The 23,156-nt window shown below is 43.1% G+C and overlaps 1 protein-coding gene across 6 annotated transcripts in view; it reads left to right on the forward strand.

Annotated features, from left to right (window-relative positions):
- FIG4 (FIG4 phosphoinositide 5-phosphatase) overlaps positions 1 to 23,156 on the forward strand; it is a 665,438-nt gene that overhangs the window by 367,897 nt on the left and 274,385 nt on the right. For 4 of the 6 annotated variants that reach the window (XM_063917119.1, XM_063917117.1, XM_063917120.1 and 1 more), the window contains exons 19-20: positions 6,496 to 6,643; positions 6,747 to 6,830. In XM_063917119.1, the coding sequence (XP_063773189.1) occupies positions 6,496 to 6,643; positions 6,747 to 6,830 (232 nt within the window). Of the gene's footprint in view, positions 1 to 6,495; positions 6,644 to 6,746; positions 6,831 to 6,932; positions 7,118 to 7,458; positions 7,676 to 23,156 lie in introns of those variants that run through there. The other 2 variants (XM_063917123.1, XM_063917121.1) reach the window with 2 other exon arrangements.

Raw genomic sequence — 23,156 nt, forward strand, 5'->3', positions numbered from 1 at the left:
TTAAACTTGCACTAGACAAATGTAACTAAATGTTCTTTGGTTGGTTTGGGTTTACTGTAGATCTACACCTTGTGTATCAGGTTTCTGAAATGTATACATTTATATGTGCATCAGCTGTTGCAAAGCCTTGCATACCATAGTAATTTATATAATGTGACACATTTCTGTGAGATTGGGTCTTCCTACCACTTCACCAGTTATTTTTCATGTACAGTGACCTTACCAAAAGTATGTAATTTGGTTTAAACATATGCATACTTAATACACCTTTCTAGGGGATACAGGGAATCCATTTAGTACCATGGGGTATAGACTGGTCCACTAGATGCCATGGGCACTTTAAGAAATTGATAGTGTGCGCTGGCTCCTCCCTCTATGCCCCTCCTACCAGACTCAGTTTAGAAAATGTGCCCGGAGGAGGCGGTCACATCTCTGGAAGCTCCTGAAAAGTTTTCTTCATTATTTTCTGAGTTTGTTGTTTTCAGGCAGGACTGGATGGCACCAGCCTCCCTGTTTCGTGGGACTTAGGGGTGGGAACCGTTCCCCGCTGACAGGACACTAGCTCCTGAGGGAACTATTCGCAAGCCCCACCACAGCGAGCGTACATTCCCGCAACACGCCGCCACCCCTAACAGAGCCAGAAGAAAGAGGAGTGGTGAGTACTAAGCTGGCATCCCAGTTAGTTGGTCGCAGGCCATTAAGGCGGCATGAGGGTGCGGAGACGCATGGCTTCTAAACGGGGCGGAGTGCATCTCCCGCTGTGTAAGGACATAGATGCTGAACAGCGGACACAGTACTCAGACTGGCAACATAGCAACAAAAGGAGTCTGTCTCCATTTTATGCACTTAGACACATACAGCCAGTGTAAAAAAGAGTGGGAAGACCATTGAAGGAGCGGGGCTTTACTGTGAGCGGATCCAGCAGCTCACCAGCGCCATTTTCCCTCTGTAGCTGACACAGACACTGACTGACAGGGACGCACAGCTCCTCCGGAGAGACTCCAGATTACCTCAGCGGTACCAGGGGGTCATAGCAGGGGGGGAGCGATTATTAGTGTACTAAGTCTCCAATCTGTGTCTCCCTGTAAGGGCTCTTTGTGGGTTAATTGTGCATTTAACCTTTTCCTGTGTGTGTGTGTGCTGTCACTATTACAGTATGTCAGGCAAAAAGTGTGTTTCATGTAGGGCACAGTGTTCCTCTTCCCCATGGGGTTCACTAGTGTGTACTTAAAGTAGTGTACCTTACCAGGCTAGTGGGGCAGAACCAGGATGGCTGGATTCCATTAGGGGAATGATTTCCGCAATCTTTACTAAGTTATCTCAGAATGAGAAAGAGATGCAATTCTTAAGACAATCTATGACTGAGTTTATGAAAAGAGACTCAGTACCCAAACCAGCGTCTCAGTCCTCTGCCATTTGTCCGCAAAAACGCACTTTGGCCCATATCCTGACGTCTGACTCGGATGATGAGGGGTCAGAAATGGAGGAGGGTGAGGTGGACACAGAGGTGGGGGAGGGTACTCTGTCGCAGGGAATAGAGGCTCTCATAGATTCTTTCAGAGAAGTCCTAAATATCCCTGAAAGGGTGACAGAGGAGAGCGAGGAATCTTATTTTAATATAAAAAAGAAATCCTAAGCCACTTTTCCTGTGTCAAAGGAACTAAATACCCTGCTTGAAGAACTGTAGGTTAATCCTGTTATCATCCTTTCCTTTTCCTCCTGGGGACAGGAAAAAAATGGGAAAATCCATTTGCAGCCTCCCTAAAAGACGCGTCTGATCGTAAAATTGAGACTACACTCAAATCTTTGTATACAGCTGTAGGGGTGGCCCAGAGACACACTATAGCATGTGGGTGGATTACGCAAGCCATTGCTAAATAGTCGGGTAACAAAATTGAGGCGTTAGATACCTTACCTCAAGGGGATATTGTTTTGCTCCTGCAACATATACAGGACTCTGCGAACTTTATGGTGGAAGCCATAAAAGAAATAGGCTTGCTTAATGCATGCACTACAGCTACAGTATGGCAGTGTCTGCAGGCAGGGGTCTATAGCTACGCCAGTGGACTGTGGATGCGGACTCCAGGAAAAGCGTGGGTGGCCTACCTTTCACAGGGGAGGCCTTATTTGGAGATGAACTAGACAAATGGATCTCCAAAGCTACGGCGGGTAAGTCCACATATCTTCCTTCTGCAGGACCCACAACAGGGAAGGCCAACTCGGGACCCAATTTACAGTCCTTTCGGACTGCCAAGTTTAGGGGCAAGGCCAGAGGTTTTTCTACCGCCACCAGAAGTGGCGCTAGAAGTAAAGCACGCAAACCAGCAACTGCCGGTTCACAGGAACAGAGCTCAGGATCTGCTTCCTCAAAGCATTCTGCATGATGGTGCACAGCGATGCCTGGAAGACTGGCAGGTGGGAGCCCGGCTAAAATTCTTCAGCCAAATCTGGACAGGATCGTGCTAGGATCCCTAGGTCATAGATCTTATATACCAGGGCTACAGACTGTTGTACCAGGAGCTCCCACCTCACAGATTCTTCAAATCAGGTTTACCAGTTTCACAAGAGGCAAGTATAACTTTACAGGACGCCATTCAAAAACTGTTACAGTCCCAGGTCATTGTTCCAGTTCCACCTCATCTACTAAACAAGGGGTACTATTCCAACTTGTTCCTAGTACTGAAGCCGGATGGTTCGGTAAGACCAATTCTGAACCTCAAGTCTTTGAACTCGTACTTACGAGTGTTCAAATTCAAGATGGAGTCTCTGAGAGCGGTGATCTCAGGTCTGGAGGAGGGGGAATTCCTAGTGTCTCTGAATATCAAGGATGCGTACGTTCACATTCCGATCTGGCCATCTCATCAGGCTTATCTACGGTTTGCAATGTAGGACTGTCACTACCAGTTCCAGGCCCTGCCATTTGGACTCTCCACGGCACCGAGGGTGTTCACCAAAGTGATGGCAGAGATGATGTTTCTGCTCCGCGAACAGGGAGTGAATATAATTCCGTACCTGGACGATCTTCTGATAAAGGCACCGTCCAGGGAACGGCTGTTGGACAGCATTGGTCTCTCAACCAGACTACTCCTGGATCACAGGTGGATTCTGAGCCTACCAAAATCTCACCTAGAACCAACACAGAGGTTTCCTTTCCTGGGAATGATACTGGACACAGAGTCTCAGAAGGTGTTCCTTCCCTTGGGCAATGTTAATCCAGTCGATGGTTCGGGCTGTCCTGAAGCCAACCCGGTTCTTGGTGCATCTGTGCATTCACCTTTTGGGGAAAATGGTGGCCTCTTACGAGTCAATTTAGTACGGAAGGTTTCATGTGAGGCCCTTCCAGCTAGATCTCTTGGACAAATGGTCCGGATCGCATCTTCACATGCACCAGAGAATCTGTCTGTCATCAAAATCCAGGATCTCCTTTCTGTGGTGGCTACAGACTTCTCACTTAGTCGAGGGTCGGAGGTTCAGGATTTAGAATTGGATTCTGCTAACCACATACGCAAGCCTCAGAGGTTGGGAAGCAGTCACCCAGGCGTGCAGTTTCAGGGAAGATAGTCAAGTCAGGAAGTCGTCCTTCCAATAAATATCCTGGAACTCAAGGCTATATACAACGCCCTTCTGCAGGCCTCATCTCTTCTTCAAAATCAGGTCATTCAGGTCCAGTCGGACAATGTGACGGCAGTGACGTACATAAACCGACAGGGCGGAATGAAAAGCAGAGCTGCAATGTGAGGCCGAAAAACACGCTGTGGCATTGTCGGTGGTCTTCATTCCGGGAGTGGACAACTGGGAAGCAGACTTCCTCAGCAGACACGACCTGCTCCCGGGAGAGTGGGGCCTTCACCCGGAGGTGTTGAGGTGGTTGACACGTTGTGGGGATATCCACAAATCGACATGATGGCCTCTCGACTCAACAAGAAGCGCAAGCGGTATTGTTCCAGGTCGAGAGACCCACAGGCAGTGGCGGTAGACGCTCTGACGACTCCGTGGGTCTACCAGGGAAAAAGGGAAAAGATTCAAGCAATCCTCATTGCTCCGGATTGGCCACGAAGTGCCTGGTATGCGGATCTTCTGGAGATGCTGATCGAAGATCTGTGGCCTCTACCTCTTTGCGAGGATCTTCTGCAACAGGGCCCCTTCGTCTATCAAGACTTACCGCAGCTACGTTTAACGGCATGGAAGTTGAACGGCTGATTCTATCCAGGAGAGGGATTCCTGACAAAGTCATCCCGTCTATGGGGGTAATTCAGAGTTGATCGCAGCAGCAAATTTGTTAGCAGTTGGGCAAAACCATGTGCACTGCAGGTGTGGCAGATATAACGTGCAGAGAGAGTTAGATTTGGGTGTGTTATATTGTTTCTGTGCAGGGTAAATACTGGCTGCTTTATTTTTACACTGCAATTTAGATTTCAGTTTGAACACACCCCACCCAAATCTAACTCTCTCTGCACGTTATATCTGCCCCCCCTGCAGTGCACATGGTTTTGTCCAACTGCTAACAAATTTGCTGCTGTGATGAACTCTGAATTAGGCCCCATGATCCAAGCCAGGAATGGGGTAACGTCTAAACATTACCACCGTATCTGGAAGAAATATGTCTCTTGTTGTGAGAGCAGACAATATTCTGTGGTAGAATTCCATCTGGGACTTATCCTGCTTTTTCTGCAGTCGGGAGTGGATGTGGGCCTACAGTATGTCTAGGCTCCATAAAAGTCCAGATTTCGGCCTTGTCTATTTTCTTTCAGAAACAATTGGCTTCTCTTCCTGAGGTCCAGATGTTCTTGAAGGTTGTTTTGCACATCCAATCTCCCTTTATGGCACCTTGGGATTTCAATTTGGTGCTGCAGTTCCTCCAATCGGTCTGATTTGAACCATTACAGGAGGTTGACGTAAAGTACTTACGTGGAAGACCCTTCACACTGTTGGCCTTGGCTTCAGCAAGATGTATGTCTGAGTTGGGGACATTGTCTTACAGGAGCCCCTACCTAATTTTCCATGAGGACAGAGGTGGACTCATGTCTCGTCAGCAATTTCTTCCTAAGGTGGTGTCCGCGTTTCACATAAACCAACTTATTGTGGTTCCGGTTGTTACGGACATCTCTGCTACTTCAAAGTCCTTGGATGTTGTGAGGGCTTTGAAAGTGTATGTAAAGAGGACAGCTCGTCACAGGAAATCGGACTCTCTGTTCGTTCTCTATGATCCCAGTAAAATAGGGTGTCCTGCTTCAAAGCAGCTTATTGCACGCTGGATCAGGCTCACTATCCAGCATGCTTATTCCACGACAGGCTTGCCGGTTCCAAAATCTGTTCAGACCCACTCTACTAGGTCAGTGGGTTCTTCTTGGGCGGCTGTCCGGGGTGTCTCGGCTTTACAGCTCTGCCGAGCAGCTACTTGGTCATGTTCGAGTTCGATACTTTGGCCTCTGAGGACCTTCAGTTTGGTCAGTCAGTTCTGCAGGAACCTCAGCACTGTCCCATCTGGTTTGGGAGCTTTGGTACTTCCGCATGGTACTAAATGGATTCCCAGTATCCCCTAGGACGTAAGAGAAAATAGGATTTTAATTACCTACCGGTAAATCCTTTTCTCGTAGTCCGTAGGGGATATTGGGCGCCCGCCCGGTGCTTCGTTCTTCTTGCACTGTTACTTGGTTAAGTAATGTTGTTTGGTTCAGCTGTTGCTGTTCCTGTTTCAGGTTTGGTTAGCATGGCTATCCTCTTGTTCTGTGTGTGCTGGTTTGTAATCTCACCACTTTCCTTTTCTATCCTTCTCTCAAAGTATTTCCATCTCATCGGACACTGTTTCCTAGACTGAGTCTGGTAGGAGGGGCATAGTGGGAAGAGCCAACACACACTATCAATTTCTTAAAGTGCCCATGGCTCCTAGTGGACCCGACTGTAACCCATGGTACTAAATAGATTCCCAGTATGGACTACGAGAAAAGTATTTACCGGTAGGTAATTAAAATCGTATTTTCACACCGCCAATGCCGGATCCCACCCAGGAATTGAAAATGTGTCCTTCCTGGGTGGGATCCGGCATTGGACCCTAACAACAGGCAAACCGACCTGTGGCGGGGGGAGGGGGGGTGGCAGCGGGTACGGAGGCGGCGCTGGGAGATGAGCTCATCTCCGCGCCGCCTCTCCCTATTGTAGCAAATGGGTCCTGGGTCGCATTGATCCGGGAACCCATTAATGCTGCCACTGCCCGGTATTCAACATGTGAATAACACTGCTTTATTCCCGGGTTGAATTACCAGGTCAGGCGACCTGGGAATTCGATCATGGCCCTTCAACACCGCACACCGACCCGTGTTGACCTGGCAATATGCCGATCAATAGAGGGTTATTTGTGCATTGTGAAAGGTGTATTAGTTTGTAGTTAGAAATTAAATGAACAAGCAGAACATTATCACACTATAAAGGTGGGTTATATGATGATGGGTCTATGTTGTTATATATTACATCCCAGTATTTTTTTTTTCTCAACAGTACCCAGTGCTGAAAACAGAAAGAAGATGGTAATAAAGAAGCTTAAAAAATGTGATGAAGAGATCAATATTTACAATGAGTTCTTCCGACCTTATGAATTGATCAGCTTTGATGACACTTTCTGTTTGTCTATGACAAATTCAGCTAGGTACTCATAAAAAAAACTGACCATTTAATTTATGCGAAAAAGAAACACCGTTCAATGATAATTATGCCCATGACTTTCTTCTTTTCTTCTTTCTTTCCCACAGAGACTTTATGCCAAAAAATGTTGGCATTGATCCAAGCCCATTTACTGTACGTAAACCAGAGGAAACAGGAAAGTCCGTTCTAGGGTAAGACTGGCATTTATACTATTGATAATATGCAAAACTTTCAATGAAATGTTATTGGATAGCTGTCCATTGATGCAACAAATTATTTATTTACATTTAAAGGACACTTCTAAACTGCACCATTGGACTCTTGCCACCTTTTGGACTAGACATATAATTTTGTCTTTCAATCAAAGCCAGAAATGCAGATGGCTTATACTGTAGCCAACATTTAGCAGAGTGCAAAGCAGTTACATACTGAATATTGATGAGATTTAGTGCACAGAGAAAGTATTTATGATGAACAGTTTATTTTTTTTGTTACAGAAAATCTTCAGCTATTTTTTAGTTTTATGTTGTTACTTTAACTTTTACGTTTGAGATCATAAATTGCTAATTATGTGTTTGTTTTTAATGTGCTTTTGAAATCTACTGTAATTCTGATCTAGTAATAATTAAACGGTGATATGATTTTTTGTCTGGACACTTGCTTGTTTGTTAAAACAATGATCTTCAACATAAAACGTACAAAATAAACACTTTGCCATGTGAGTCCATTAACACCTCCCTAAATACTGTTGTATATTTTGTTTACAAATGTCTGTTGTTTTCATAAAGTATTTGACTTATGCTTTGGCTTTCTTTGCAGTGCTTATTAGAGAGACACTGAATTAACATTCAATTGGCTTAGTTTCTGCATATCTCCAGGCTCATGTTCTCATTGCCCGAATCGCCAGGGATTTAATCTTCATCTGAGCAGATTTTCTTTTGACACCTTAGTGCCAGTCATTATCTCTCTTATCTTTTTCAATTACTTCTTCATGAGAAGAGTCGCTGTGGATTTGTTTGCTGTAGCTCCACACAAAGCTTGCGTTGTGTTTTTTTTTTTTTTTTTAAATTCTTTGTCTGTAGTGTCTACAATGAAGTTTAAAATCTTTTATTGTGGCAGCAGCTGAAAAAGTTCAATTCCTATATATGCTTATTAGTGTAGGTTTTTTAAACAATGTATGTGGTGATTTTAAGACACTATTTGTAGGTATGAATAAATGCAACTGCAGAAGAAAAAGTACAAAATAATGACTTTGTAGAGTGTATGTATCCATCCCCGCCTCACTGGATACAGCCCATCCCCATCTCACTGGATACAGCCCATCCCCACCTCACAGATAGATAGATAGATAGATAGATAGATAGATAGATAGATAGATAGACTGTGTATTACTGTTATCACATATTGCAGCATACTAGACCATGTCGCTGTATGCCCAGTTCACCTTTTCCCATGTTATACAGATACTATGTTATAAAGCGGTACTGTCATGCAAAAATAAACCCCAGAAACAAACAAACAAATGTGTTGCACTATGTGTGATCTGCTTAAGCGACTTTGGAGGTAACATGAACTCCCATGCCTCCCTCCCACCCTCCCCTCGTAGCTCTCAATGGCTGGCTGACTTCCAGATACAGTCTCACTTCAGTCTTCTCCCCAGATAACAGCTTCCACCTAAGCGGTAGGGAGGAAGGGGTGTGTGTGTGTGTGTGTGGGGGGGGGGTATGGGGGGTATAGTGCTGCATAGCGGAAGCACCTCCTCCCTCTTGGACAGGTGGTCTGGAGTGTGGAGGGCACAAATGAGAGAGAAATGGTAGGGGAAAGAGGGACAAGGATGAAAGACAGGGAGACTTGGGGGTGAAGGGGACTGAAACAAAAGACAGGGAGACATGAGGATGAGGGGGACTGCAATAAAAGTCAGTGAGAAGGGGAGGTGAGGGTAACAGCGATGTGAGAGAAGGGGAGGTGAGGGGAACAGAGATGAGATACACGTAGATGAGACATGTGTGAGGGGCACAGAAATGAGAGACAGGCATACGCTAATGATGATGTCAGAGATGAGGGAGAAGAAACCATGCAATGTAGGGTAATTAATAACTTTATTAGGTTCTGTACATTTTAAGCTTAAAAAAATGGATTTGGGAATCTTGAGTTGAACAAAAGAATGGTCATGATGGTAGCCAGAGAGGTTCTTGTCCAAAGCCTAGGGATAAAACTGCAGTAATTGTTTACAGGAAGTGGAGTCAGGACTGTTGGTCTAGAGAAACTGGTTCAGGACACTGGCAGCTTATACATAAAGGATTGTGTTTGCGAATCTATTTATATGTGAGAACAACTTGTGTCTGTGGCACAAAAAAGCAGAAACTACACCATTGCAAACCTCCCACAGACATTGGTGCAGTTTGCATCAATTGCCTGCCTGTGGCATTTGTGGACAGACAATGTGGTGGCAAAGCATCTGCACCATTCTAAAAAGGTTTTGTGGCATCAAAGTGCGGCCATTACGTGCATATTGTAGGGCTTTTAGAATATAAAAATAAATTGGATAAGAATTTATAGCAGGGTAAGCCTTTATTCAGGTCTGTATCAGCAGGGGACCTGACGGTATTCTCCTTCTTTCTATCTGACTAACCGGTGCACCTGGTGTGCCTGGGTAAGTTCAGTTTAAATATTTTCTTTATGTTATAAACAATGGACCTCATTCAGAGCTGAAACCAAATTGACCGCAGCTGTGATATTTTACACTGCGCATTCCTCCATCTTTGTGGATCTTTGTGGCTATATAAAATAATCTTAGTGGTGCAGCTGGGTGGCAACGAGGCCTTCTCCATTTGCATAAACTTGCTGTGAGCATGAAGATAGACTTGTGGGCTATTTTGAGGTGAGTGGATACAAAATTGTGGTGATTTCATACAAATCTCTTTTTACCCTAGAGAGGGCTGGTGCAAATCCATGCTGATTGTTTTGATGGCTGTTCTCACAGTGATATATAGGGGTGGTGCAGCAGCATAGATATGGCCAGCTCTGAAAATACCAGCGAAAGTTTGCAACCGTTTTCAAGCACATAGTATATGCGCAGATGCGGCCACTTTGTCTGCATCTCTAAATCAATGCATAAAAGTAAATTGACACTAATCTAAAACAGTCATTGGGTTAATATTTATTGTATCTTAATGCAGTTTTAATGGTTTGGTCATGAGCCCTATCTCCCAATGATGATTTGTATAACTGTTTATCCATTCATTTATTAAAGGTTTATTGCAACATGCGATGTGATCTGTGCTACATAATAAAGCCAGTTGCTAATTGTTAGGAGGCACAGAAGCTGATTCACGCACTAACATGGCAGGTCTATATATGTTGTTTGTATAAATCTAAAGGAAGAAGATAAATGACACAAAAACACAATGGGGCATGTGTAGAACCAAGTGTTCCTGGAAGAAACTGTTGACTCAATTAGTTTGAAGTTCATTATTTGTAGCCTGCAGAACACCACTACTACAGTGTTGGTCAGCTACATATAAAGCTTAAATGAGAAAAAGAATTTGCAGTCTATGTGGCCAATCCTATTCCCTACGTAGACATTGTGGGAAGGGTTACCACCTCATCCCTTTAATTCTGGACACACATTAATTACATAGGTTCTGTGGCTGATTAAAACCAGGTGAAATTGAGTTTTGAAGTCAGCCAGCCACAGAACCTGTGTAATTAATGTGTCCAGAATTAAAGGGATGAGGTGGTAACCCTAATTGTGGGTGTCAGTAAGTATGCCGCACTTACGGTACCAGCGACTCCCAGATTTTTCTTGGGGCTGCGAGCAAAAATCTGAGAGTCTGGCACTAAAAGGGGCTGTGAGGATTGCGAGATCGGGTGCTGTTGTCGGTGTTTACACACCGCAGCAACAGCACTTCGCACCCTTCGCGGGGAATCTGATTGATCCATAAGGTTATGTTTCAATAAGTCAGATTTCAGTTGAGGTTACTTTGTAATTAGCTTCTCATGTACACCCTTTCCACTTTTTAGTTTGTCATGCAGCAACAGCACCATATGTATATCCATATACTGTTTATATTAAAGATGTGCGGGTTCAGATTTACATGGATTTCAAAACAGCATCTTATTGGCTATTCAGCTGTCACGTGTTTTGGATAGCCAATAAGATAAATCCAAAGTTGCGCTAATACCGTTTCTTCCCTTGGTGCCAAAAGAGTCCACAATGAGGAAAGGGTAGTCACGCCCTCCCCCATCTCCTCTCCCTATACATTCTCAAAATGTTTCTTGTCCTTTCTATTTCTCCCATGCCTGCAAACCTCCATTTTCCCATCTTTCTTTGCACCTTATTTTTCTCTATCCACCCTCACCGCCCCCCACCCTCTTATTTGCCATTACATCCCCTCTCCTTTCTTTTTCTCCTACCTCTTTCTATTACCCACCTTTCTCTATCTATCTCTCGGACCCATTTCCCCATTTGTCTTTTTTTGGTAGTGTGGAGTAGAGTAAGTATGGAGTACATCTGTTAGTTGGAAAGCACTAGCCAAACAGGTCAGGAAGGAATAAATGACGTATTTTAATAGAGTGGGGCATTGCCATGGAAGGAAGACTGCATAAACTAAAAAATTCTGGACAAATGATTATATTATTGTAGACTATAAAACATGTTGAATTACATGTTTGCACTGTGTCTCCACAAATAATTTCCCCAAAATCTTCCACCTATTCTCCCAGCCAAGGAACCAATGAGCTCAGAGATGGGTGTTGAGGATCCTGGTCCAGGGTAAATTTCAGAAGGTTGTAATACCAAATTGTAGGAATGTGGCACTCATCTGCCCCCGCTCCAAATTACATTGATGCTTTGACCTCTTTGAGAGATGCTTTATGTACTTTGAGAAACACAGTTCTCACATTTTGGATTTTTTTTTTACAGACCCATTTGGTGTTTGCATCACTGTGCTCCATTTGGCTGCATTCTGCCAATTCATTTTCTCGTAGCACACCTGCAGAAGCACACCAATATTATTATCACTAAATATTTTCCCCAGTGTTTCATCTGGCTTCAGGGAGATTTCCGGAGCCTGTGGAAAAAAAGTACAAAAATACAAGACGAGTAAAATCGGCAATGTCACATAGCTTACCAAATGATTGTCAGTACAAACTAATAGAAAATGCTATAATTATCCTACAGTATAATGGAATTGCATTTATTACAAATCTACAGTGCCTTGCTAAAGTATTTACCCCCTCTTGGCTTTTTACCTATTTTGTTACATTACAACCTGTAATTTAAATATATTTTTTTTTTATCTGAATTTTATGTGATGGATCTGCACAAAATAGTCTAAGTTGGTGAAGTGAAATGAGAAAAATGTATATAAAAAATAATTTAGCAAGGCACTGTATACACATAATAAAACTGTAAGCCATTTGTCTGTACATAGCATTTTTTTGTAGAAATATAATTCTAGGAACTGTTTATGAACTATGGGCCTAACTCAGCATGATTTGTAGTTTTGCGAATAGTCGCAAAACTACAACACCTTCCACTAGCATGTGGGGGGGGGGCAACACAGGGCAAGGCTGCCCCGCATTTAGGGACGTCTACCCCCGCACTAAAATGCGTTTAGCGAAGTGCTCACATCTTTAGGGTAGGCCCCTACCTTTGCAGGCTAGCTGCGAAGGCAGTCGCCAGGCCACCATGTTTTTGGTTGCAGCGGCTGCGTGTGACGTCATGCAGCTAGCACAGCCCGCCTTGCAAATGCTCCGGACATGCCTCTTTTGTCTGGACTGCATCCCCCCAATGCCGCAACACCGCCCACAAACCGCTGGAACAATGCCCTGTCACCACCCCCTGCTGGCATTTAGACTACGATTTGCGCATGTGCAGAAGTGCGGAAATCGTAGAATTCATGTTTTTTAGCAAACTAAAAAAGCACACTAATGGGCAAAATCATGTTGCACTACAGGTGGGGCAGATGTAATGTGCAGGGAGATTTAGATTTGGGTGGGGTGTGTTCAAACTGAAATCTAAATTGCAGTGTAAAAATAAAACAGCCAGTGTAAAAAGAAAACTGGTTTGGTGTAGAATAGGTAAAGGAGCCTGGGCAAGGCACACATTTTTACCAGGGGAAACATTGACTATCCCAAGCACGGAAGTCTGTTAAGGAACTCTAGCACTTTTGATGTGAGACCCCTAGAGGGTCTTCTGCCAATAGCTGTTCCCTTAGTGCTTGATACGCACACCAGTATTTGGGGGGCCCCTGTACTTATACCTCCAGTATATATTGTGGACATGTCGACTTAGTTAATATTATGGATAGCCTTAGGATTATATGTTGACATTGCGAATATGACATCATTATGCCCATGTCCACATGTTACAAGTTGACTTTGTGAACATATAGTGGCATATACATTAGTGTCCGAGTTTGTCAGAGGTACGGGATGCAGGCCAATCTGCAACATTTTTTTAAGTTTTTTAACCCTGCCTTATAAATGATTGCCACTTTTTTTTTAAAAACCCTGAGATCGGCCAGTATCCCACACCTCCGGCAAACTCGTACCCTATTAAGCTGTGTACACACTGGAGGGATGTCACTCCAAAGTGCTGTTTTGGAACGACATATCGTTTACATTGCTTAGTGTGTACCTAAGATTGCGCGCTACCGCGGTCACATGAGACAGACGCTTGCTTTGATGTGCTGCACATCAAGCGTCTGTCGCTAGCGTCCTGTCTTATGTTAATGAAGGATGGAACATGGTGGTTCCATCCTTCATTAAAGTCGCCCCAGCCCCAGTGTGTAGGGGCAATTCGGACTGATGGGGATTCATTCATAAGTTGGAGCGAATCCCTGTATTGTTTGACACACAGTACACGGCAACATTATATTGTCTGGTTACTTCCAACATCTGTAATTACAGCCTAGCACCTAAAACACCAGAGAAGCTCATAGTATCCTAGGGAAAGGGGATGTTGCCCACATCACACTGCACTCAGATGTCCCTATTCCTTGATCGTTTTGCTGATATGCACTAACAGGGACTATTCCCACAACGTTGCGCTCGCCCCCTCGCTGGCAATCTAAAGCTCAGGATCCTGGTGTCAGTATGGTGACTGGCGGGATCCCAAATGCCGGTCACCCGAACCCAACCCATTAAAAATGTGTGTGTGTGTATATATATATATATATATACGATTTAAGTCATCAGAGGTGGAGTTGTGGCTTCTCAGGATCAAGGGTGTCTATACTTCTTAGAAGTCGATACACTGTGAAGACAGCACGTTGATTCGGGGCAAATGTCATATTATGACTGTTCCTGTTAGAGCATTGGTGGATGATGTGTTTTAAAGCAGTGTGTCTGTTTAATTTAGCATGGCTTTTAGTTGATTGACTTTTGCTTTATGGCTAGATAATCTGCTAGACAATTACACAGAGGACTATCTAGTATATGTGTATCTATCATTCCTTCTCTAAATCAGTCTCCTAAATTTGCAATATTTCTGCTCTAAAACCGCAGAGTTGATTTCACTACAGTACTGCTGTGATTATATATTATGAAGGAACTAAGGGGCAGATGTATTAAGCCTGGAGAAGTGATAAAGCAGTGATAAGTGCAAGGTGATCACGCACCAGCCAATCAGCTCTAATATGTACATTTACAGTTTGGAGCTGATTGGCTGGTACATTATCACCTTGCACTTATCACTGCTTTATCACTTCTCCAGGCTTAATTCATCTGCCCCAATGTTTTATTAGACACTTTCGTTTTTTTGTTTCTCTGGACAAATGTGATTTATTTTCATTTAATTGTTATAGTTAGCTTGGGTATTTCCAAACAGGTTGGTTTAGACAAGACAACGTGATGACTATTACACTATGTAGTATTCACTGAAGCTTGATTTGTATGTGTATATTTTTGTTTTTAGCTTTCACAAAGAGGCTAAGGGTACGGTTATTTTTCTGGCATGTAATTATAGCGAGCTAGATTATTCCATAGAAAATTGACCACACTACTTGGAATTTAAAAGAAGCAGAATAGATTCTGAGAGCTTCTTTTGTATGAAATGGAAAATTTTGTACAGTGTGTTATGTTTACAAAAACAAGCTTTGTACATCCTGAATTTTGTTTGTTTGGAACTGATTTTGCTTTAAAAAAAATGTATTGGTCATTTTCTATCTCATAGTAAATTGATAATAAATGATATAACTCAGTGGTTCCCAAACTTTTTTGAATCACGGCACCCTAGAGTATCAGAATTTTTTTCACGGCACCCCTAAGCCAATTGTTTCTTATTGAAAAATTTAGAAAGAAATAAAAAATTAAGTAAATTATCTTTCTATGTCATCCTTAGGGTAACTTATGTGGTGAGGGACAAGATTTGCTTTTGATTGTATTTTTATCTTTTATGATTGGCAGCCATTAACACTGGTTTTGCTTTTTACATTGACCATGCAGAATTTGAATTGGTTCTGGACCATCACCCCGAGGCACCCCTGCAAGTGTCCCGAGGCACCCCAGGGTGCCACGGCACACAGTTTGGAAACCACTGATATAACTACAGATTTGATGTATGGCTTCCTTCCTGAAGTATGTGCACCACATCTACTTAAAGAGTTGTCCACCTTTAAAACCAACGATGTTCCATCATTGCAGTACAGTGGTGGTGGTGGCGGGGGGTTATACTGAGACTCCAGTTACATGTGAGTCAAAAACTTTTGTAAAAGTACGGCTAAAACATCTGTAATCTATTTGTGAACACAAAATTCAATTATTTTTCTCCCAGGCATATCAGGTTATAATCACCTTGCTAGTCCAGTTTGGTAAAGGCTGTGGCTTGATTGAGGTCTGAGTTCAATGAGAGGATTTACCGTTTCTTTATATTGATTTAGTTGAATCCCTGATTATTGGTGCAGGGTTTTAAGAAACAGTTTTGATTTGCCACAAAGTAACCTAACAAACTTGTACTGGCTGGGAATCTAGACTTAATTATCAGCCCTTTGCAATTCTCCTCTGTTTGTGGGTAGTCATGACCCATGACTCAGATATTTTATAGCCCTTGCTTGCATGGTGCCACGAAACCTCCCTATTACTCGAGCAGCTCTTCTGATCTAGAAATAATCTCCCTATTTGGGTCATATCACATGTCATTGATGGTTGTAGTGAAATTTGCCTGACACGATTCATCCCGCAACTTTATCATTTTAATCTTCCAATCAATCACTGAGTTGTGCGTGTAGTACCATGGGTATCCCAAGGTGATTGGGCTCTTTGGGATGAATGAAATCAGTTCTGAGTGACTAGGATTGAGAACTAGCACCTGTATACTACATCATTCATACAAAGGGTAAAATTTACTAAAGTGTGACTTATTGAAACTGATATTCTGGTGGTTTTCAAATCACAAACGTTGCTAAAGTAAAAACTGCTAAAATGTGTTTTCTTTACATTTGACATCTCATCTTTTTATAAAAAGTGTTACATTTATCTAGCTGTAGTTTGACATCCTGCAGGAATAAAATGCCAAGCCTCAAATACAGGCCGATCGATATGCTAAATGGCAGATTTTTGTAAATCTCACACTTACTCTTTTGTAGAGTTGGTACAGAGGATAGAAGGGATGGACTAGAGTAGTCCAAGTATATTTATGTAACTACTAACAGATGCAAGCTGGCACAGAGGGGCATATACATATGTCCAAGATTATCATTTGCAGCAGGCCTATGGTAGGTTTAAATGCACACTAATAACAGGCTAGCACTACCTAACAACTTCAGATTAGCGGATTGCGAGTTTGTCTCTAAAGCCGATAGGAGCTTTCTCTTTATTTTTGCATTTCTATTTTTTTGGTGTGTGTGTTTTAACACATGTATTATATCCCTGTCATGCATTAATAATGATAAGTTAATGCAAGATTTCTTTTAAAATGTGTGTTATTAGTCTTCAGGGCTTAAAAAAACACATCAAAAAGTTTTAGTTTTTCTAACTTGAAAACTATAGAAGTTATACACTTGTCCACTTGAGTGGACATCATGCATCTGTAATATAAAAATGTCCCTATTGTTGTGGAATGGTGTTTTAACCCTGTAAGTTTTTTGTAGTAAAGTAAAGTAAAATGAAAAATTAAATGTCTGATATTGTTCCAGTTTGTTTGAATCATCATGTTGCTCAATTTTCTCCAGGGGAAAAAAAATCCTCTAAATTGAAAACAATACATTTTTTATGCCTATTTATGGATATATATTTGTCCACAAACAAAAATGTCTTCAGTCTTTATAACATACATATTTACATTTTCTTCTGTGCTTGCTTCATACCTAGAAAGTTAGCCTTTTTCACTTTTGTGAACTGGATTCTAGTGATTTATATTGCACAACATCCACTGAAGTGGACATATGATTTTACATAAACTGTGAAAAAAATAAATTGAGTATTTGCTTAAAACATCGGGGTAATTTCATACCAAATCATCATAACTTTTCAACCCCACCATCTCAGATTTTCGTGAAATTTGGTAGGATGGTAAACGACACAAAGTTACTTTCATTTGTAAACTTTTAGCCCTCAGTGATGCCTGCAGCCTGACTGATTAAATCAGAACACCTGTGAAAAACTCTTTTAAAGGCAAGGTGGGAGTGTGTATTGGCTATCAGTCTGGGAGGGGGAGGAGGAGTCTAGTGTATATAAGGTCTGTTAAGGCAATTAGTCTGTATGACCGATGCCAGTTAGTGGCCGGTGACTAGTAGAGAGTGACAGGGCTGTGAACATTTACTCTCTAAAAGTTACTGGTTTGCAGTCATCCTGACAAAATAAAACACGGAGAGTTAGTGATTAGGGATAGTAGATAAATACTCGCTGGAACGCAGGCGCATCAGAGGTCTAAGTAATGCTGGGACTCAGAACCTGTACTGGAGCCGCTGCAGCCATCAGGAGAAGGTAAGCCACCGCTGGGCCACCAGAGACAATATGTGTACATTCTAACTTGCCAACATTTTGTCACTGTCTACATGATGAAAGTTGACATGGTCAATATCAACATTCCTGTTGTCGACATTATGACCATGTTGACATCATGAATGAACTTGATATCATTGCACAGCCTTATGTAATTGTTTCTAGTAAATAGTAGTTACTGTTGAAAACATTTTGGCATATGCTATCTTAAAAAATATTTTGTAAACATTTAATTTCTTTCACAGATTTTAATTTGTTCAGGATTTTCAGGATTGTTTTTCTCCCCTCCCCCCCCCCCCCCCCTCAGGCTTTCATATATCTCTTGGGAGCAGTATATAAATATTAGTAATGGTGGTGTATCACAAAATCTATAGATTTTCATATATTATGCCTATTTACAGGTACATGTGCAAATTCACATCTTCCAACCTTCCCGATTTTGGCGAGACAGTCCTGCATTTTAGGCACTATCCAGCTGTCACACCCGTGGACTGCAGTGTCCCACAGTGGTGGGTGGGGGGATGGGAAGCTGATTAGCAGAGCAAGCGGTGAATAATAGTTATGCGCAAAGCATTTATTTGCTGAAGTGAGGGACTTGGGGCATACCCAGCGGGTGTGGATCATTAGGTCGACAGTCAGTACTTTAGGTCGATATCTTCAAAAGGTCAACAGGGTCATTAGGTCAACATATAAAAGGTATACAATGGACAAAGTCAAACAGGTACAAATGGCTGACACATCAAAAGGTCAACATAGAAAATGGTCGACACATCCTTAAAAAAAAAATTATGTTGGTTTCACAGTCAGAGCATAGGGAACTTTAATTAGTGTACCACATCCCCTGGGCAAGGTGCCCTCCTCTGCTACCGCTGCACTCAGAACAGGTTACTATTCCCAATCATAGTTCACGTGGATGGTAAAGTATGAAAAATGTGGCTAAAAATGCCCCAAAAAACCCATAAAAAGTTGTCGACCATACGTGTGTCGATCATTGTTATGTCGACCATTTGAACCTGTCGACAATAAGTACTGCCAACCTTTTACACGTCGACCTAATACACTATTAGTCATCAACCTGCTGGCTGTCAACCTATAGTCAAGATATCATACTCCGCAAATCGATCGATATTGTGTCTGATCAATGGATATTCCCAGGCCATTGGTCTGTGGCATGTACCAAGATAAATCCAAATTCAGATTTTAATTATAAACAATTTTCTATTCAGATAATCAACCTAGACTCTGCTTGCTGAACCGTAGCTATAAACATTCCCTGCAAACCTTACAAGTTACATTACGTGTTTGAGTTTAAGCCTCATAATTATGTTACATTTTCACATGTACTGTGCATTTGTTTCAGTTTACCAGACATTTTTATGTTTATTTCTTTTTAAATAACCTACAAACGATCCAGTTATTTGGAAATAGTCTTTTAGATCAGTAATTGACCTTGGGTTGCATATTGCAATAATGTTGGCTACGATGAGTAAAATAATATAAAAGAAGAAAAGGATACATGATACTATTAATTTGAGAAATTAGTTAATAGAGAAAGTTTGCAGAAAGTTTAGCAATTCAGGACATGTTTTGCCTGTGGCTAAATTAAATGGTTTGCTCAGACATTTGAAATCATTAGAAGCATTAGCAGAACAGCGCAAATATATAATTATGCCAGCAATAAAGCCCATTCTTACATGTTTTATGAAGTAAAGCTGAGAGTTGGTCAATCTAGAGGGGAAATGAGGACATACAACCATTAAAAGCCTGTGGGCACTCAGTTATGCCATGCGAATGGTCTGGTCTTGTATAAAAAGAGATGAGGAGTATTTACTAATAGAACTATTACTGCTACAAAATCTAGACCGTTTAAATGGATAAATACGGTATATACACAGTTTTATTTAATTTCTTTATAAATATGATTAAACGTTAAAGTGGATTTTTCTTTCGCCTATATCTCAGTGATTTTATATAGTCCAACTCGTCAAACTGAGGACAACAATTGGCTCGGTGTAAGGGGGGCTATGAAGGCAGCCGGTGGCAAGTCCACACACGTGTGCTGACCGTACTTATCTGCTATTATAAAAGCATTTCAGGGAGATTGTGAAAGCAACACCTATTAGCATGGCGTTAAAGTGGGCGTGTACTGCTGCGTCTGAGAGGTGTGTCATAAAATTGACTTACATGCAGCTCTTACATAGTTTGGCACATACTGTGTATTGGCCATCAGAGACCTTATTTGAAAATGCATGTAGCCATAGCTATCATTGTGCCTTCTAATTTATGCAGGGACATGGCACTGATAATCCCATACACAGGGGCTGGCTGGTAATTTTTAGCCTGGGGGGGCAAGTCCATAGCACTGGCCATAAGAAACAGCCCATCCTTAAATCAATTGCAGACTGGCAAGTCTGTCGTAAGACAGAACACATACCAGCAAGTAATGGCATTGTTCTCGGGTGGGAGTTGAAGACTCAGATGGAGGAAGGATGACGATAGTGAAGGGGAATGGAAGAATTTGAGTATGTGTGTACATGTATCTGGGGTTGTAAACAACCGATAGCCTAGTGGTTAGAATGTCGGCTTAGCATTGAGAAGGTCCAGTGTTCGATACCCATATGGATGTGTTTTATAATTCATTATATCATTATTATTGTTATTATTATTTCTCTAACGTCCTAAGTGGATGCTGGGGACTCCGTAAGGACCATGGGGAATAGCGGCTCCGCAGGAGACTGGGCACATCTAAAGAAAGCTTTAGGACTATCTGGTGTGCACTGGCTCCTCCCCCTATGACCCTCCTCCAAGCCTCAGTTAGATCTCTGTGCTTGAACGAGAAGGGTGCACACTAGGGGCTCTCCTGAGCTTCTTAGTGAAAGTTTTAGATTAGGTTTTTTATTTTCAGTGAGACCTGCTGGCAACAGGCTCACTGCATCGAGGGACTAAGGGGAGAAGAAGCGAACTCACCTGCGTGCAGAGTGGATTGGGCTTCTTAGGCTACTGGACATTAGCTCCAGAGGGACGATCACAGGCCCAGCTTGGATGGGTCCCAGAGCCGCGCCGCCGGCCCCCTTACAGAGCCAGAAGGCAGAAGAGGTCCGGAAAATCGGCGGCAGAAGATGTCCTGTCTTCAACAAGGTAGCGCACAGCACTGCAGCTGTGCGCCATTGCTCTCAGCACACTTCACACTTCGGTCACTGAGGGTGCAGGGCGCTGGGGGGGGCGCCCTGAGACGCAATAAAAACACCTTGGATGGCAAAAAAAAATGCATCACATATAGCTCCTGGGCTATATGGATGCATTTAACCCCTGCCAGAATCCATAAAAAAGCAGGAGAAAAGTCTGCGAAAAAGGGGCGGAGCCTATCTCCTCAGCACACTGGCGCCATTTTCCCTCACAGCTCCGTTGGAGGGAAGCTCCCTGTCTCTCCCCTGCAGTCACTACACTACAGAAAGGGTTAAAAAAAAGAGAGGGGGGCACTAATTAGGCGCAGTATTAACTATACAGCAGCTATAAGGGGAAAAACACTTATATAAGGTTATCCCTGTATATATATAGCGCTCTGGTGTGTGCTGGCAAACTCTCCCTCTGTCTCCCCAAAGGGCTAGTGGGGTCCTGTCCTCTATCAGAGCATTCCCTGTGTGTGTGCTGTATGTCGGTACTTTTGTGTCGACATGTATGAGGAGAAAAATGATGTGGAGACGGAGCAGATTGCCTGTAATAGTGATGTCACCCCCTAGGGGGTCGACACCTGAGTGGATGAACTGTTGGAAGGAATTACGTGACAGTGTCAGCTCTGTATAAAAGACAGTGGTTGACATGAGACAGCCGGCTACTCAGCTTGTGCCTGTCCAGACGTCTCATAGGCCGTCAGGGGCTCTAAAGCGCCCGTTACCTCAGATGGCAGATATAGACGCCGACACGGATACTGACTCCAGTGTCGACGGTGAAGAGACGAATGTGACTTCCAGTAGGGCCACACGTTACATGATTGAGGCAATGAAAAATGTTTTACACATTTCTGATAATACGAGTACCACCAAAAAAGGGGTATTATGTTCGGTGAGGAAAAACTACCTGTAGTTTTCCTGAATCTGAGAAATTAAATGAGGTGTGTGATGATGCGTGGGTTTCCCCCGATAACAACGGATAATTTCTAAAATGTTATTGGCATTATATCCTTTCCCGCCAGAGGTTAGGGTGCGTTGGGAAACACCCCCTAGGGGGGATAAAGCGCTCACACGCTTGTAAGGGCTCTACCTTCGCCTGAGATGGCCGCCCTTAAGGATCCTGCTGATAGAAAGCAGGAGGGTATCCTAAAAGGTATTTACACACATACTGGTGTTATACTGCGACCAGCAATCGCCTCAGCCTGGATGTGCAGTGCTGGGTTGGCGTGGTCGGATTCCCTGACTGAAAATATTGATACCCTAGATAGGGACAGTATATTTTTGCCTATAGAGCATTTAAAAGATGCATTTTTATATATGCGTGATGCACAGCGGAATATTTGCCGACTGGCATCAAGTCTAAGCGCGTTGTCCATTTCTACCAGTAGAGGGTTATGGACACGTCAGTGGTCAGGTGATGCGTATTCCAAACGGCATTTGGAAGTATTGCTTTATTAAGGGAGGAGTTATTTGGGGTCGGTCTTTCAGACCTGGTGGCCACGGCAACAGCTGGGAATTCCACGTTTGTACCCCAGGTCGCCTCTCAACATGAGAAGACGCCGTATTATCAGGCGCAGTCTTTTCGTGGACAAGCGGGCAAAAGGTTCCTCATTTCTGCCCCGTGACAGAGGGAGAGGAAAAAGGCTGCAGAAATCAGCCAGTTCCCAGGAACAGAAACCCTCTCCCGCCTCTGCCAAGCCCTCAGTATACGCTGGGGCTTTACAAGCAGAATCAGGCACGGTGGGGGGCCCGTCTCAATGAATTTCAGCGCGCAGTGGGCTCACTCGCAAGTAGACCCCTGGATCCTTCAGGTGATATCTCAGGGGTACAAATTAGAATTCGAGACGTCTCCCCCTCGCCGTTTCCTAAAGTCGGCTTTACCGATGTCTCCTTCTGACAGGGAGACAGTTTTGGAAGCCATTCACAAGCTGTATTCCCAGCAGGTGATAATCAAGATACCCCTCCTGCAACAGGGAACGGGGTATTATTCCACACTGTTGTGGTACCGAAGCCGGACGGCTCGGTGAGACCGATTCTAAATCTAAAATCTTTGAACACTTACGTACAGAGGTTCAAATTCAAGATTGAGTCACTCAGAGCAGTGATTGCGAACCTGGAAGAAGGGGACTACATGATGTCTCGGGACATCAAGGATGCTTACCTTCATGTCAAAATTTACCCTTCTCACCAAGGGTACCTCAGGTTTATGGTACAGAACTGTCACTATCAGTTCAGACGCTGCCGTATGGATGGTACACGGCACCCCGGGTCTTTACCAAGGTAATGGCCGAAATGATGATATTCCTTCGAAGGAAGTGAATTTTAGTTATCCCTTCCTTGGACAATTCCCTGATAAGGGTAAGATCCAGGGAACAGTTGGAGGTCGGTGTAGCACTATCT

Source organism: Pseudophryne corroboree, chromosome 4 (genome assembly GCF_028390025.1).
Source record: "Pseudophryne corroboree isolate aPseCor3 chromosome 4, aPseCor3.hap2, whole genome shotgun sequence".
Taxonomy (NCBI): Eukaryota; Metazoa; Chordata; class Amphibia; order Anura; family Myobatrachidae; genus Pseudophryne; species Pseudophryne corroboree.